Source organism: Fusarium proliferatum, assembly GCF_900067095.1.
Source record: "Fusarium proliferatum ET1 genome assembly, contig: FPRO_scaffold002, whole genome shotgun sequence".
Taxonomy (NCBI): Eukaryota; Fungi; Ascomycota; class Sordariomycetes; order Hypocreales; family Nectriaceae; genus Fusarium; species Fusarium proliferatum.
The window spans coordinates 4,682,934-4,697,974 of NW_022194791.1; the positions used below are offsets into that span (position 1 = coordinate 4,682,934).

Genomic DNA, 15,041 nt, shown 5'->3' on the forward strand with positions numbered 1-15,041 from the left:
CATTTACTACGTATGGTGGCCCGCCCAATGGCACTCATGTTTTCCTTTCGCACAAAACCACCACCGAGTAGACCTTTTCCCTATAGGCCACATACATATCGCGCAGTCGATATTCCTCGGCAATGTTTTGCTGAGATAAAACTCGTCCCTCATCTCCCTCATCTCTGTGAGTTTCTGCCCGTCAAGCTTGATACAGTATCGACACAAGAATCCACCACCATCTTCCCATTGCGGCTCTCGGAAGGAACAGCAATTGATATGCTGCATCTCGAGATCTTGCATGTTCCATTTCGCATTGAAGGGTGCCGCGCCGCCTTGGGCGGAGATCAGGTAACACATGGTACAAACGGCGTAACAATGCGTGAAATGGTCTTTTATACGGGACGATCGGATTCGTTGCTTCGGGGCTCTGCAGGTCTACGAAATCGTCAGCATCGAGTAACAAGAGGTCACGATTAACTTACGTTGCAGATCACGCGTTCGCATGACCAGCATTCGCTCTTGGTCCCTTTGAGACACGATGCTATACATAGCGATTCTATTCGGTCCCGACGAGTGTCTGGATCCACCGACGGGTAGAAGACCGTAGTGCGCATCAATTTAGACGTGAGCGATAAGTTCACCACGTCATCGTAGTGAAGATAGCTCGCGACTCGCTCAGCGATATCGTCATTTTGTAGCATGGTCGCCAAGGACTTCTCTCGATCTGGAGACTTTTGCGACAACAGTCGATTGAGGTCGTGCGGCCATCGCTTGACCGGTTTGTGCTGTGCTGGGAGGAAGCGTCGTCTGAGTACGATCGCTGGCACGCTTATGAAGCGAGGAAACGCGGCGAGTGGGAACAACAGAACGTCTTGACTAGCCAGAAGGATGATTGTGAACATAGTCATGATCTTCCCCAGGCTAGCTCCGAAGGTCCAGTCTTTGGATCCAGTGGGAATCGGGTTCCGGCAGACTTCCACGATCAAGAAGAGAATAATAGCCCAGTCAACGCATAAGATGTAAAAGCAGCCACGGCTTCGCTGGGAGGAGTTCCATGACCCGAGGGATCCTTGGCTCTTGCATGTCGTCGCGATTATTGCGCTGATGAGAGGCCATAAGGTCAACCAGATGCCCTACAACCGTCAATACAAACATCCCAAGCCATGTAGCGGAAGTAGGGTACCCACGAGAAATTGACGTCCTCTGTCTAAATGTCCCAGCCGCCACCAGGGATTTAAAACTACCAGCGGTCCATACAGCCAGAGAGGGATAAGTGACCAGAAGCGAAGCCGTCCAAATGTCCTTGCTGTCCTACCGCAAATGCTAGCAACGTTGACGAGCATGAGGATACCCCATGTTATCATAAAGATCGAGAAGAACGCTTTGTGTAGAGTATCCATAATTGTATTTTACTCTTAGCATGAGCGTTGATGTTGTGTTGTGAATGTCGAAAGCTCAGGTCAGTCAACTTACAGTGGCATGCTGGTCAACAGCGGAATAACCCCGCCATGATCGACGGGTCGAGAACGCCTGGGCACTCTGCCTCTCTTTAGCCGGGCGTAAGATGTCTTTGTTTCAGAGCGCGCTATTGGTGAGATTGCGAAGCTGACAAGCAAGGGTGCCTGAGACGTGGTACACTTTTTTGTTTGAGGCGTAGCGAGGCAGTTTGGGGGCTGTCCGATTGCCCGGCGTTATTGAGCCTGGATCGCCTCATTTGGCAGCAAGGTCTGAGGACTGAAGATGTTCGCGAAGAAACCTCAGATCCTGAGATTTGAGAGATTTTCTGATTTTATCCTGCAAAATGGCTTTGGAGCATCGGTTTACCAAGCTTTCCTTACATGAGCAGGGAAAGGACATGGTCTCAGGCTCATCGCGTCCAAAGAATCCGAATGGTCTGCCATACGAACTCGCCGTCAAACCAGAGGACTTTCCAGTAATCCCAGACCCGGGCATCTTCAACTTTGCGACACCAATAAATGTCAACAATGAGCCTTCAAGAAGACGGATGACTCTGGACTTGGCTCTGCCTACACAGGCCGAGTGCGCAACTCACCTTGAATTCCTTGAGACGCTCTTCATCCTGAGGCAGAAGATTCTTGTTTCGAAAGAGTTGGATGATGTGATGCAGACTAAACCTGTGAGAGAGCACAAGACTGGTGCTCAGGGAGACGAAAAGACGCTCAAGGATGATAAACTATGGGATCGAAGACAGGCGAAGTGGCCGAGATTTGTTGAGCTTGCTACAGTTCGCTTTCTTGCGTGGCGAGGTCACTTCAACAGATCGTCCCAAAGAGAGATTACACGAGATAATCTTCCACCTCTCGATATTCTCATGGTCTGGCATTCATTCCTACTCAACCCTCGTCTATTCTTGAACAATTGTTCTAAGGAACCTCTCTTCTCAGTCAGGTTTCCATGGAAGCACATTCACAACGCCATCGATAATACAGAGTGGGCCTTCAATCTTCCACCGGCAGCAGCAGCAAACTACGAAGAAGCATCGGGCTTCGCACCGAATCTCTTCAACGATATCATTTCATGGAAGGACCTTACATCACCCACGCTTGTCCTCATGTCCCAGGAGGGTTTTGGGGTCAGAGGCTATAGACCCTCGATAGACGAGAGCCCATGTAAGGAATACTCACAGCTCTTTCGGGTGTATGACTCAGAATTGGCGAAACAGCTCAGAGATGCAGTTATTCGTCAGGCATCGTTTGTTGATAAGATGAATTCCTTCATGTGGATAAGAAGTCCAGCTCTTCAAGGAACTATTCGTCGAGCTATTGCGCGGTATCAGAACTTCTGCAAGCTACTCAAGATATCAAAGACCACTGTTGTGCCAACGTTGGATATTGATTTAGTTTGGCATACTCATCAATGCACGGCCAAGCATTATGGACAAGCGATGAAGGTGTTGACAGGAAAGTTCGTAAATCACGATGATACCATTGAGAAGCCACAGTTAGGTGATGGTTTTGGCGAGACGAGAAGATTGTACCGAGTGTACTTTGGACAGGAGTATCGTGCTTGTGGGTGTTGGGACTGTCAGGCTCTTTTGACGGAACTTGAAAGGGCTGTGGAGGATGGACAGAATTTGGATATGGATAAGATCACAGCGAAGGTTAAGGAGGATGTATTCTATTATAGAGCAGTGGAGTGGTCGAGGAGACATAAAACGAGCTTGCCCATGCGACGGGCCTGATGGCGGACCAAGTAGAGGATCATATCTTCTAGTATCTTGAGTACAGTTATATAGTTCCTCTGAAATCTTATACTAGTCTTTCTCTTATATAAATAAATATCCTATGGCTATCTATACATGTTCAAGACCATAGTACTTTGGAAGTCTATTAATCATACACATAAAATAGTTTATACGGACTGTGAATGCCGACTTGTAGTATTTCCATTATCACCCAATACCCTGAGTGGTCACCTAAGGATTCTCACTTCTTGCCAGACTTCGACGATTTCTTCTCGCTGGCCTTCTCTTTGGTAGCTTTATTCTTCGCAGTCTTCTCCTTGGACGCCTTTTCTTTCGATGCCTTCTCTTTCGATGTTTTCTCCTTCGTAGACTTCTTGATTTTTTTCTTTTCGGTATTCTCTTTCTCTGTCTCGGTTTCCTTACGAATACATGGGATCAGTGCCCAAAGATGAGGCGGGTACTGCATTCGTAGTTGCTCATGTTCTTCATTTGCTCGCTTTTGACGCCTTGCATTTCTCTCCAGCAGATCAGCTTCATAGCACGTTTCTACCTGATCATCTCCGGCTTCATAGTCGATACGTGGCGTGTCGTACATCAAATCCCAGTAGTAAATATTGGTCCAAGGTACCTTGTCCGCGAGGAACAGACCAACGTACTTGCTCTTACAAATAAAAGCAATGTCAATCGGGGTTTTACCATGACGATCTCGCTGATCTAACTTGGCGCCAGGTATTTTGGATATCAGCTCCATCGCATCGACACAATCCAAAGTGGCTGCCCAATGGGCTAGGTTGCGCCCGTCGATGTCACGCTGACTTGGATCGGCGCGGCCGCTTTTCAACAGGAGGAGGAGGCATTCTTTAAAGCCAGCATCAGCAGCGTCCTGGACAGCTGTCCTGCCTAGGCGATCCTGCAGTGTGAGGCTGGCACCCCCCTGGATGAGGGCCTGGCAGCTCTTGAAGTTGCCAAGCCTTGAAGCGTAATGCAACGCACTGCGACCAGAGTGGTCTATCTGGTCTATATTCAGGGTTCTGCCACCTCGACGCAAGCATGTTTCTATCATATCCTCCCATTCATTCATGGCAGCGTGATGTAACACTCCTTTGCCTGACATATCGAGATGGAAGCTCAGGTTCTGGTAATTACAGGCGGCCATTAGCCGCTCGCATATGTCCTTGTCGCCATGTTTTGCTGCGAGAACCAATGCGCTGAGGTGTCCTCCTCTAGATATGGGAAACGCCTCTGAGTGCTCGATGAGCACCAACGCCATTGACTTTAACCCCCAGTAAGTAGCCAAAGTCAGCGGTGTCCGGCCTATCCTGTCGGTCAAGTCAAGCCGAATACCCGGCTTACTGAGAAGCATGCGTACCACATCTTCTCTACCGAGAGAGGTTGCGAGGTGAAGTGGAGTGTATCCATCACGGTCTTGGGCGTTAAGATCGACTTCGTTAATCAGGTCTAACATCTCAGCAATGCGTTCGACTGGGCCGCATTTAACCTGATCATGCAACAACGTCCCCCCCTGCTCATTTCTCGCGCTCAAGTCTGTCATGGGATGACAAAGTATTGCATCATACAACTCCCACGCTTCTGCCATGATGGCAAGCCGAAGGTTGGATCGGAAAGGGTTCTCGGGTAGACTTGGGTTTGCTCCAAGTTCCAGCAGCAGAAGAGCTGCCTTTTTGCCAAAGCTATTTCTCGCGTTCATGCAGCAGTATTGGAGCGCTCTTCCACAAGTCGGTGACCACCTTTCGTCCATATCATAGCCGTATTCCTGAAAGCTGCGTGCAAGCGAAAGGGCAGACCGCTCGGGCAGGTAACCGAGGACATATCGTAAAGGAGTCGTTCCATAGTATTTGTTCTCTGGCCATAATGAGTTTAAGGAATAAATGCTCTTTTCTCCAGCTGTGTCGGAGAATAGCAGCCAAATGGGATCTTGCGGGCGAAATCCATTGATGTGCCACAAAAAATGATTACTAGCATAAGCAAGAAAGGGATATTCTGCGGCAATTTCTATGAGTTACAATGTCAGCACTCTTTATGGCTCCAGAGTTGGGTACCTGATGTTCGTACTTTCGTATTCTGTTTCAACTGCAGCACTCTCTAATAAGTCTTGTAGCTTGAGATATATGAGACAAGCCTTGGTGATGCTCCGACGTCCCGTTTCGATTATGTCACAAAATCTTTCTTGACTCTCAATGTAATCTTTGAATGACAAATGGACAAAAGTGATAGTGCCATCATCTTGGAGCGATACGAGATGGGGAACCTCTCTTTCCATCACGATGTTCAGATTTTCGAAAGGCTCGAAGTCTTGCGATTGTTTGATATGCGTTCTTGACTGGCAAATGCCCAAGACTGTCCCGATCTCAACTTCAGACAAGGGTCGCGCTGCGGCAGCCAAGATAGAGAAGATCAGAAAAGCGTCTTCAAACACAGATTCGTCAATCTTTTCGATTAACCTGTCGTAGTAGGTTGTCATACTGGATCCGACTGATAAGACCTCGTCTAGCTTCTGGGCCACCGTGTTTTGATTCCACAGCAAGCCTCTCTGGAAATCTTCCCAAGCGAGCACAGCGACAAGGAACATGCCAGCAGCGGCATCTGATATGCGAGAAACAATTTGCTTCTGTAGAAGTGGTGTGATGGACGCGTTAAAGCTTTCGTTCTCTGTTCTGAAGTCATCAACGGAGCTTGTGAGGTATTTCTCAATGTCCATTCTCATGTCAATGTCTCCAAGATTCAGTATCTCAAGCCCCGTTAGCCCACCATCTGTTAAGCTAGGGCTGGGGCGACTTGAGATAAAGACTCTCGGGTGCATATTTTGTTCGCTGAGGTTATCGGCGATCTCCCAAAGGCCGACAAGGACCGCAGTGGCAACAGCCGTGCCAAGCTCTTCTATCGCGTCGATGACGATAATTACTCGATTCATGGTTTGCATGGAGAGAACTTGCTCCAAGGCTTTCCACATGTTTTTGGTAGACAGGTCGAGAACAACGCCCTCCTTCGTACGGGTTTCCACCCGATTGCGAACAAGCATACCGCACCGCGGATTGAGCTGAACAAGCTGATGTAGAAGAGTACGCAGTACTGTATCCTCACTGTTCAAGGCTGTATCCATATATGAACAAAAGTGACTGACCACGAGGTAACCGGATTCCGAATCTCTGTCTAGACCGTAGGACTGGATATTCTCTGCCACACAACGTGTGAGAACACTCTTCCCAGATCCCGGGCGGCCTGTGAGTAGGAGTATTGGCCTTTCGGTCGATTGCAGCCATTTTGTATACTTTGGATGACTGAAAATCCATTGGCAAGTGCCGTTTTGTGACTGACGGGGTCTCATTTGAGCTGCTTTGGGGTCAAGACAGAATAGAGCGTCAAGGAGCGCTCGATTGTCGGCTTCTATGGATGTCAAACAGCCTAGTCAAACACGTTAGTAGTACGCCACAGTCTCAGATTATGAGAGATCTAACCTTCCGCAAGCTGTTTGATGGAAGACCAGATCGGGAGGTACTGGTGAGGCTTTTTTGGTGAGACGTGAGCGAGCCCGCGGTGGTTTGTATTGACGGGAACAGCACGTTCGTTAGGAAGGCCCAAGATTGCTGAGAATGGTTCTACAACCTAATTCATAGTTAGAAATGTTATCAAGGTCTGGGAGTGCTCGTCTTTACCATGCTTCGTCCCGTCGGTTGCTGCTCGTAAAACGACACAATGACAAGAGATTTTAAAGGATACTTTGCGTGCTGAGAAATGGCTTTTAACTCTGTAGAGGAGACCTGAAGCGTTTTCAATAAGTCGGATCTCGCGCCAGTACCAAGTGTCGCAGTGTTGACAATTTTCGATAACATACGTGCATGGGACGCAACTCGGGAGCCTCTGTGAGGGCAACCTAGAAATATGACGCCCGCAACGCTGTGAGCGAGGTGCTCGAGATCTTTGTTCAGGGTTACCTGGACGAGAAACTCCTTGAACACAACGCCTCCTAGACTATGGCAGATGAAGATTAAAGGTCGATACCGTTCTTTCGAACTTTGACGAAATATCTCCAGTCGATTGGCCAGATCCACGGCGTAATCGTAAATCTGGGAGCGGGATTTGCCGAACAGCACGGTTGAGTCGTATCCAAAACTCATGATTCGCGATTGAGGAATATGGGTTGGTAGAGAGTCTCGCAGCCACAAATGCCGACCTTCCTTTTCTCTCCATGTTTTGAACGGGTGGCCTCCAAGACCATGGATCCCGACAATACTAGTGAAGTGTCAGAAGCGGTACAAACTTGCGAAGTGAGGCTGACGGCCACATACTCGACGAGGTAATTGCTAGCGTCGTATAGCTCATCTGGGCCAGGATGGAGAACAAACAGTCCGTGCCTTTCTTGGCTCTCACTCTCAGCAGAGGTGGATGAGGCCATGTTGAATTGGTGCCAATACAAATGAACTAAGAAGTTGATGACTAGTTAGTACCTAAGTTGAAAGGGTAGATCCTGGTCAGTTGAGGAGGGGCTCAGATATTATCAGCTGACTGCCCCGCCGAGCCTGAAATGCTCCATTTCCTGCACAGCCTAGGTGCCTTAACTCGTGCAGCCTGACTGGGCATACTCATCAACATTGGATACTATTGGATCAGAGCAGTCTCACCTCATCTGACCTGCCAAGCAAGCCAGTTTATGGAATTTCTCAATCAAAAACAGAGTCGCGGTTACTTGCCAGAGATTGCAGCATGTTTATTGGTCAATAAGCGCTCAACTCCCGATTCATTGCGGAAATAAAGATGTTAGTATAGAACTCCCCAACCTAGATATCTATGACACTTGATTATTTTTGTTCAAGAACTATATCAGATATGAATGAGTTTATAGTGACGTACTCTATTTTTTGAGTAAGATGAGAAATGCCATTCTCTTCGGCCTTTTTTTCGAGGGCTTCTCAGCCGCCGCGATTAATATTCATCACCACCATTTCTTCTCAACCCATTCAACATCCTCCCCTTCAAAGCTTGCTTACTCTTGATCCCTTTTCAATTCTTAAATTCTCTCACGAAGTTGAGATGTCAAGCAAGTCATCGGTATCTCCATTGTCGACGCCTCACCTCTTGACACTCTAAGCATCTCCTTCCTTAGCAACTCTTTTCCCAAGCATATCATGCACTTCCACCAAGACTCCAAGAATATTAGACATCTCCCATCATAAATTGCATTTTCAATAATTGTCATACTGACCAATAGAAGAAACAAACCACGATAAATTCTCATAATGAATGACGAACAAGTGAAGTGAACTACTAGTTAACCTTGGGAGGATGACCAATAAATTAATGGAAATGCTAGACAGACGCTCGAGTATTCTAAGATCTATAGCTTCGCCCCCTCAGCACGTCTCTTCTCTCGCTCCTTATCCCTGAGCAGCCGACGAAGGATCTTTCCGCTTGGACTCTTGGGTATAACCTCCAGGAACTCTACACCTCCTCTAAGCTGTTTATAGGAAGCCTTGTTGTCCGCAACATGCTTCATGATATCATTGGCCACCTGGCCTTCATCCAAAGACTCGGCCAAAGAACTCTTGACTACAAAAGCCTTTGGTACCTCTCCTGACCTCTCATCAGGTACTTGGATCACAGCACAGTCAAAGACGTGAGGGCTCGTCAGAATATGAGCCTCGAGTTCCGCGGGTGCAACCTGATGGCCCTTCAAATTGTCAGTGTTGGCTTCACCGCTCAGGAAGCGGTTCACGTACCTTGACCTTGATTAATTCCTTAATTCTGTCAACAATCACAATATGCTCATGACCAGATGGAGCTAAAGTCACAATAGCTTCGTCTCCAGTGCGGATGTATCTTCCGTCTTCGTGATGCACAAACGTCTCAGAGGTAGCTTTCTCGTTGTTCAAATAGCCAAGCACAACTGACGGGGCTTGAACAAGGAGCTCGCCTGGCTTGTCATACTCAGTGACCTCGTTGCCCTCAAGGTCAATGATCTTGGCTTTAGCACCCGGCAGCAAGGATCCAGAGCCTCTTGTGAAGACATCGTCTTCACTTGAGGAAGTGACGACAGTTGAAGTTTCCGTCATGCCTTGCTGTTGTCAGTCATATTCCTTAGAGATTTATGGTAGATAGACTCACCATAGGCTTGAGCAATTGTCCAATCCGGGTATAGCTTCTTCATATCCGAAATTGTCTCCTCACCCAGTGGCGCTGCGCCACAGTAAACAAACCTAACACTGCTCAGGTCATACTTGGCGCAAATATCCTTGAATCGTAGGACTTGAATGATAATCGGTGGAACCTTGGAGGACTGTCAGTAGGGGCGATACGTGTAGAGGTCCCAGATTGACTAACCACCAGCAGCTGCCGGATCTTGAACTCTTGGACAGACTTGAGGAAGTCGTTGAATTCAAATTTCGGGAGAACAATAATCTGGTCACCTCGCCACGTGCAAGTATGAGCCGCAATAACAAGACCGTAAATATGAGAGAAGGGCAAAAACCCAGTCACTGCTTGTGTCTCTACACCTTTCTTCCGTCTGGCAACAGAGTCGTAAGTGACATGCTGTAACACATTCGAGATGACGTTTCTATGTGAGATCATCACAGCTTTCTAAGTAATATTAGCGTGTATCATAGCTATGGGGTGAATGATCTTACCGGTAAGCCTGATGTTCCACTCGAGAAACATAAAAAGGCTGTCTGTCGTGCACCTTGACCTTGAGCCCACTGAAGCCTCTCCAGCTCTTGAAGCTTCGAACCTTCATTGATAAGATCTTCTACAGAAGTATGTTTGAAACTTGAGGCAGGCTCAGCTCGTGGTATATCAAACAAGTAGATGTTTTCAAATGATATGCCGACGTTCTTGGCTGCCTCAAGTGCTACCTCGAGTAAAGGTGTACAAGTAACAAGAGCCTTGGCCCCCGATGCCTTGAGTTGATGAGTCAGTTCATCAGAGGAGTAGGCAGCATTGGCTGGCGTGGCTATGCCATTGAGTCGGTGAACGCCATAGATGGCAGTTACAAAGTCAATCTAGAGCCAAGAATCAGATAGCTATCGTCATACAAATCGTCATACGTACTGTGTTCAGAGAGAAGATAGCCAAAACCTTATCCCAAGGTGTTCCCTCATTCGGCTGCCATTGAAGACGCTTTGCCAGAGCTCTCGCAAAGGACTCTGATCGCTCAAACAATTCAGGTGACGAGTATGAGCGACCAGTGATACCGCAGGTAAAGGGATGTCTGCTCTTGGCAATGGGTCGGCGACCATACGCCTCATTCTTCATAAACTCAGCAATAGGTATCGAATCCGGAGGATCTTCAATATGTCAGCAATGGGAAGTTCCATCAATTGAGGCACGCGACTCACCAATTGGGAGATTCGGCACCCAGCTAGGAGAAGTAAACACCATGGTGATATGAGGGCCTTGTTTTTTGCACGATCAAACGCGTTTCGAACTATGATAGGTTGGAATGATATCAAGACAGCCAGAATGAATTTCTTATTGAAGGACATCGGCAACCCAGCGAGTCAGCAACCTAACGTCATGAAAACAAATTGTGGTGGAGTTCTTGGCGGAGCTACACTCTTATAGGAAAACCGAGAGCATTGCCATCGTAATAGCGGCCAATCCCCCGCATTCTCCGGATTTATAGAAGTGGATTTCGAAGCCAACCATAGGTTCTCGTTGCCTCGGAGAACCTCGGTAGAAAATCCTACCGAGACGCGTCTGTGTCTAGGAAAGGAAACCGAGCTGACCACAGCTCTCGGTAAGCCGAGTGATAGGAAATGATTTAGGCTGGACTACTGCTGCCTATACACCGGTGAAAAAAAAAAAAAAAAAACTTGATCGCCGAAATCATTGACCAGGTTCACCATGACTGTTACGAATTCCGAAAGAGTGCCAACAACCATGTTTGCGTGGAGGAAACACAAAGGAAGTCCGAAGCCGGTAATATACCAGTTCCCAGTCTTCAAAAGGTATTGCATTAACATATTCGAGGTTTTTGAAGAAGTGCCTGTTCCCAAAGTAGCCCCAAATGGCATTCTTTGTAAGATGCTGGCATCTGGAGGTATAAACCACCTTCTCTGGTAGTTAACTAGAGTCTGACCAATAATTCAGTTTGCAGAAGCGACCATTCTCTCCTTACGATAGAAAAGCAAGCATCTTGGTTCCAGGAAAAGTATATCCTAGGCCACGAAGGTTGCGGACAGATCATTGAAATAGGCACCAATGTTCAAGACAACGGATTGAAAGTGGTGAGTGATGTTCTTCAAATCTTGAAATTTGTCAGTGCTGAACAGTAAAAAGGGAGATATCGTGGCTCTGCATGCAGTGCCAGGCTGTGGACAAGACGACTGCCCCGAATGTTCCCGCGATTTGGCTCAACTGTGTGAAAGAGGCCATCACTCAGGTATTGGTCAAGATGGCTTTTACGCACCATATACTGCTGTCGATATCCGGGCTGCTGTCAAAGTTCCAGAAGGCGTCAGCCCAGCAGAAGCTGCCGTGGCCACTGACGCTGTAAATACAGCCTTTCACGCCATCACTAGGAGAGGAGAAGTCAAAAAACATGAGACCGTATTTCTGTTTGGTCTCGGCGGGCTGGGTTTCAACGCTCTCCAGATTGTGCGTTATATTGGGGCAAGAGTGATAGTTTCCGACATTCGACAAGAACTACTTGAAGAAGCCAAAGCTTTAGGCATACCTGAAAAGGATATAGTTCCAGTAGGAAAGCCTCCTCAAGACTTCATCAAAGAGAATGGTTTGGAAGGAAAGATCGACACCGTTCTTGATTTTGTTGGTACTCATCAGACATTTGAAGATGCTCAGCATATCGGTAAGTGAAGATTTCATTTGAAATTTATAGATTCCTAACTGATATTTACTACAGTTCGTCGCGGCGGCAAACTTCTTTGCATCGGCAGTCTTGACACGGAAAACACGATTCACATGAAGATCGGCACCAGAAAGAGGCTTTCTTTCATCTTCTCTTACGGAGGTCAAGTTCGTGATCTGGAAAAGGTTCTTCAGCTCATTGCTGCTGGTCATATCAGTCCACGAGTTGAAACCAGAAAGCTACCAGATTTTGAAGAAGTTCTTGGGGCATTGGGCGAAGGAAAGATCAAGGCGAGAGTAGCGTTGTTACATGAATAGCCCTGTTTGTAACTTCAATTGATTTGCAATAATCAAGAAAGGATTTCTATGCTGTTCACCGGGTAATTTGGACTTTGCTCCGCCATGCACTGTTAAACTCAAGGTTTAGCGGCATTTATAGTCAAGCCATATTTAGACAGTTAATAAGGTAACCCATTTTGGCAGTCGTCTTCTAACAGAACATTAAAGTCTCGTCATTGAGTTGGAGTTGAGCCTATATGTAGATAGTTGGTAATCTATATTAACCATTAACGCTTGCACCAGCAGGCAAGCTAGTTCCAACAGCAGCAGTTGTTCCAGCATCAACTGGCAAGATAGCTCCCGTAACCCATCTTGCGTGATTACTGGCCAGAAACACAACAGCACAAGCAGCATCCCAAGCTGTACCCTCGGTGCCCAGTAAACTCCTTGCCTTTCTTGCTTCCCTGGCCTCTTCTGACATGCCTTTTGCGTACATCATCGGAGTATACAGCATCTAGCAAATGTTAGCTCAGTCCCTATGCTCTCACATTTTCACAACTTACCCCGGGACACACGCAGTTCACTCTGATGCCGTCTTTGGCGTGGTGAGCGGCCATCGCTCTCGTCATATTAACGACAGCGCCTTTTGCGGTTGGATACAAGAGATGAGGTGTACCGCCCTTCAAGCCAGCTACACTCCCCATGTTGACGATAGATCCTTTGATCTCACCGTCGTTCTTGGCCATTGCTGGTATAGCATACTTTGCCATCAAAACCATGCTTGAAACGTTCACTTCAAGACCCATCGTCCACTTGGCCATATCCACGTCAATGGCTGTCCCAGAGGCACCTGCTATGCCGACATTGTTGACGAGAATATCCAAACGGCCAAACTCCTTCAGTGCAAGAGAAACAGCATTTTCGCAATCGTTTGCGTCTGTGACATTTCCTTGTGCTGGTATTGCCTTTTTGGAAGCTGCACTTTGGTTCGCCATATCGGCTGTCTTCGTTGCCCACTCCAAATCCATGTCGAGACATATCACGTTGCAGCCCTCGTTGGCCAACATGATTGATATCGCCCTTCCATTGCCAATACCATCCCCAAAGCAGCCTGCGCCTGTGACGATGGCGACTTTGTCTTTTAGTGAACGAGACGGAGGTTGAGTGGGTATCTCGGCCATGGCGCTGTTTGTTCTTGGATCTCTGATGAGCCTTGTACTATGAAATGATATAATCTATCATCTCATTTCACAATATTTAATTATGCGGTCGATGTCGAGTACTCCTGCCTCCGGTACTGTCGTGCGGCTTTCCTAATCGGGAATTGCCAGAGTTTAACAACTCTAATTCGACTTCATTTTGTGGGGGCGCCGAGGTACGACGGCAGGAACGGGGGCGGAATCACATGGATGCGGCCAATTACGTGCTCTGAGGCTTTGATACCCCTCAAGCATGTGTTTTGTTGAGGCGAGTAAACAATTGAGATCAATCAATATCGTAAGTTATCTGTTCAATCACTGTCGAAGCTTTCATCATGTGCGACTTTTCGGAATATGGCCCCAAATCTGCTGAGTGGCTTGCGGTAGAGGCAAGTCTCCCGCCTCCCCCAACCTTCGCGGATATCTATGAGAGACAGGCCGTAGTCAACAAAGGCCGTGAGGAGATATCTGCGAATGGCATGAAGGAGCTGGGTCACTTGGTCCGCATGAAAGACTACAAGATTCCTACGAGAGACAACTCTTTCATAGAAGCACGAAGCTATAGGCCTGTCGATGCTGCCGATGATGCTCAGCTGCCGATTTACATCCACCTCCATGGTGGAGGATATCTGTTCGGTACTCTCTCCTCCGAAGATGCTATCTCTTCGAGAGTCGCAATTGGGGCAAAGGTTACGGTTGTTAATGTGAACTACCGTCACACACCGGATCATACCTTTCCAACAGCTTGGAATGACGTCGAAGATGCTTTCTACTGGGTGCACGACCATATCGATGAGCTTCAAGGCAAATCTGACCAGGTTGTCATTGGAGGCATTAGCGCTGGCGCTCAGTTAGCCGCGGCCTTGACTTTGAGACAGAATATCTCTGCACCAGATGTCCGCCAATATCCCAAGATTGCCGGACAGATCCTGATGATCCCAGCTTTAGTCCACCTCGACCATTATCAGTCTCAACTTGACCAACTCACTAATCCCTTGGTCTCTTCATATGTCCAGAATGAAGATGCACCTATCCTTCCCAAGAAGGTCATTGACTTTTTTACTGGAATGCTTAAGTTTCCGGTTCCTTTTCCAGATGCTGATGATTTTCGAGCAAACACTGGAAACGCATCGGTTTCTCAGGTGAAGGGGCTTCCTCCTACTGTCTTCGGAATCGCTGGTGCAGATCCTCTGCGGGATGAGGGCCTCTTATACGGGAAGAAGCTTGCTGAGGCAGGGTAAGTCAGCAGTCGCTGCTTTTTTCTTACCATTGAAATTGACATCAAAGCAGAGTCCCAACCGATATTCACATCTTCAAAGGGTTACCTCATGGCTTTCGTAGGTATGGAGACCAATTGAGTGAGTCTAAGAGATGGGATAGAGTTATGGAGCAGGGGATTATTTGGGCCCTCTCGAGCCCTGAGGCTAGACAATTTGAAGTCAAAACCGCTTAACTATCTCATGTCTGATAACCTTGAGTTTTGGAATCTGAATCGGATAGATGACATAAACAATAGAAGGTATTCAAATATCTCCCTAAACCTATCGTAAGATCTT

The 15,041-nt window shown here is 47.4% G+C and overlaps 7 protein-coding genes across 7 annotated transcripts; 3 read left to right on the top strand and 4 right to left on the bottom strand.

Annotated features, from left to right (window-relative positions):
• Nucleotides 1–6: 6 nt before the first annotated feature.
• FPRO_02226 (uncharacterized protein) lies at nucleotides 7–1,382 on the bottom strand (the record flags this gene model as incomplete). The annotated part of the gene is made up of 3 exons (XM_031227695.1): nucleotides 7–417; nucleotides 465–1,115; nucleotides 1,170–1,382. 3 exons carry the CDS (start codon nucleotides 1,380–1,382, stop codon nucleotides 7–9), a joined length of 1,275 nt encoding a protein of 424 aa, XP_031078106.1.
• A 401-nt stretch (nucleotides 1,383–1,783) lies between these two features.
• FPRO_02225 (uncharacterized protein) lies at nucleotides 1,784–3,184 on the top strand (the record flags this gene model as incomplete). The annotated part of the gene is made up of 1 exon (XM_031227696.1): nucleotides 1,784–3,184. One exon carries the CDS (start codon nucleotides 1,784–1,786, stop codon nucleotides 3,182–3,184), a length of 1,401 nt encoding a protein of 466 aa, XP_031078107.1.
• A 244-nt stretch (nucleotides 3,185–3,428) lies between these two features.
• Nucleotides 3,429–7,601, bottom strand: FPRO_02224 (uncharacterized protein; the record flags this gene model as incomplete). Its single annotated transcript, XM_031227697.1, has 5 exons — nucleotides 3,429–5,200; nucleotides 5,261–6,610; nucleotides 6,664–6,811; nucleotides 6,862–7,438; nucleotides 7,495–7,601. 5 exons carry the CDS (start codon nucleotides 7,599–7,601, stop codon nucleotides 3,429–3,431), a joined length of 3,954 nt encoding a protein of 1,317 aa, XP_031078108.1.
• A 939-nt stretch (nucleotides 7,602–8,540) lies between these two features.
• FPRO_02223 (putative phenylacetyl-CoA ligase) lies at nucleotides 8,541–10,579 on the bottom strand (the record flags this gene model as incomplete). The annotated part of the gene is made up of 7 exons (XM_031227698.1): nucleotides 8,541–8,873; nucleotides 8,923–9,257; nucleotides 9,308–9,470; nucleotides 9,524–9,781; nucleotides 9,829–10,200; nucleotides 10,250–10,485; nucleotides 10,537–10,579. The coding sequence occupies 7 exons, from the start codon at nucleotides 10,577–10,579 to the stop codon at nucleotides 8,541–8,543; spliced, it is 1,740 nt and encodes a 579-aa protein (XP_031078109.1).
• A 465-nt stretch (nucleotides 10,580–11,044) lies between these two features.
• Nucleotides 11,045–12,325, top strand: FPRO_02222 (uncharacterized protein; the record flags this gene model as incomplete). Its single annotated transcript, XM_031227699.1, has 5 exons — nucleotides 11,045–11,119; nucleotides 11,171–11,240; nucleotides 11,291–11,427; nucleotides 11,480–12,008; nucleotides 12,063–12,325. The coding sequence occupies 5 exons, from the start codon at nucleotides 11,045–11,047 to the stop codon at nucleotides 12,323–12,325; spliced, it is 1,074 nt and encodes a 357-aa protein (XP_031078110.1).
• A 241-nt stretch (nucleotides 12,326–12,566) lies between these two features.
• On the bottom strand, nucleotides 12,567–13,467 carry FPRO_02221 (uncharacterized protein; the record flags this gene model as incomplete). The annotated part of the gene is made up of 2 exons (XM_031227700.1): nucleotides 12,567–12,800; nucleotides 12,850–13,467. The coding sequence occupies 2 exons, from the start codon at nucleotides 13,465–13,467 to the stop codon at nucleotides 12,567–12,569; spliced, it is 852 nt and encodes a 283-aa protein (XP_031078111.1).
• Nucleotides 13,468–13,820: 353 nt separating this feature from the next.
• On the top strand, nucleotides 13,821–14,938 carry FPRO_02220 (uncharacterized protein; the record flags this gene model as incomplete). The annotated part of the gene is made up of 2 exons (XM_031227701.1): nucleotides 13,821–14,722; nucleotides 14,776–14,938. 2 exons carry the CDS (start codon nucleotides 13,821–13,823, stop codon nucleotides 14,936–14,938), a joined length of 1,065 nt encoding a protein of 354 aa, XP_031078112.1.
• Between the last annotated feature and the right edge of the window lie 103 nt (nucleotides 14,939–15,041).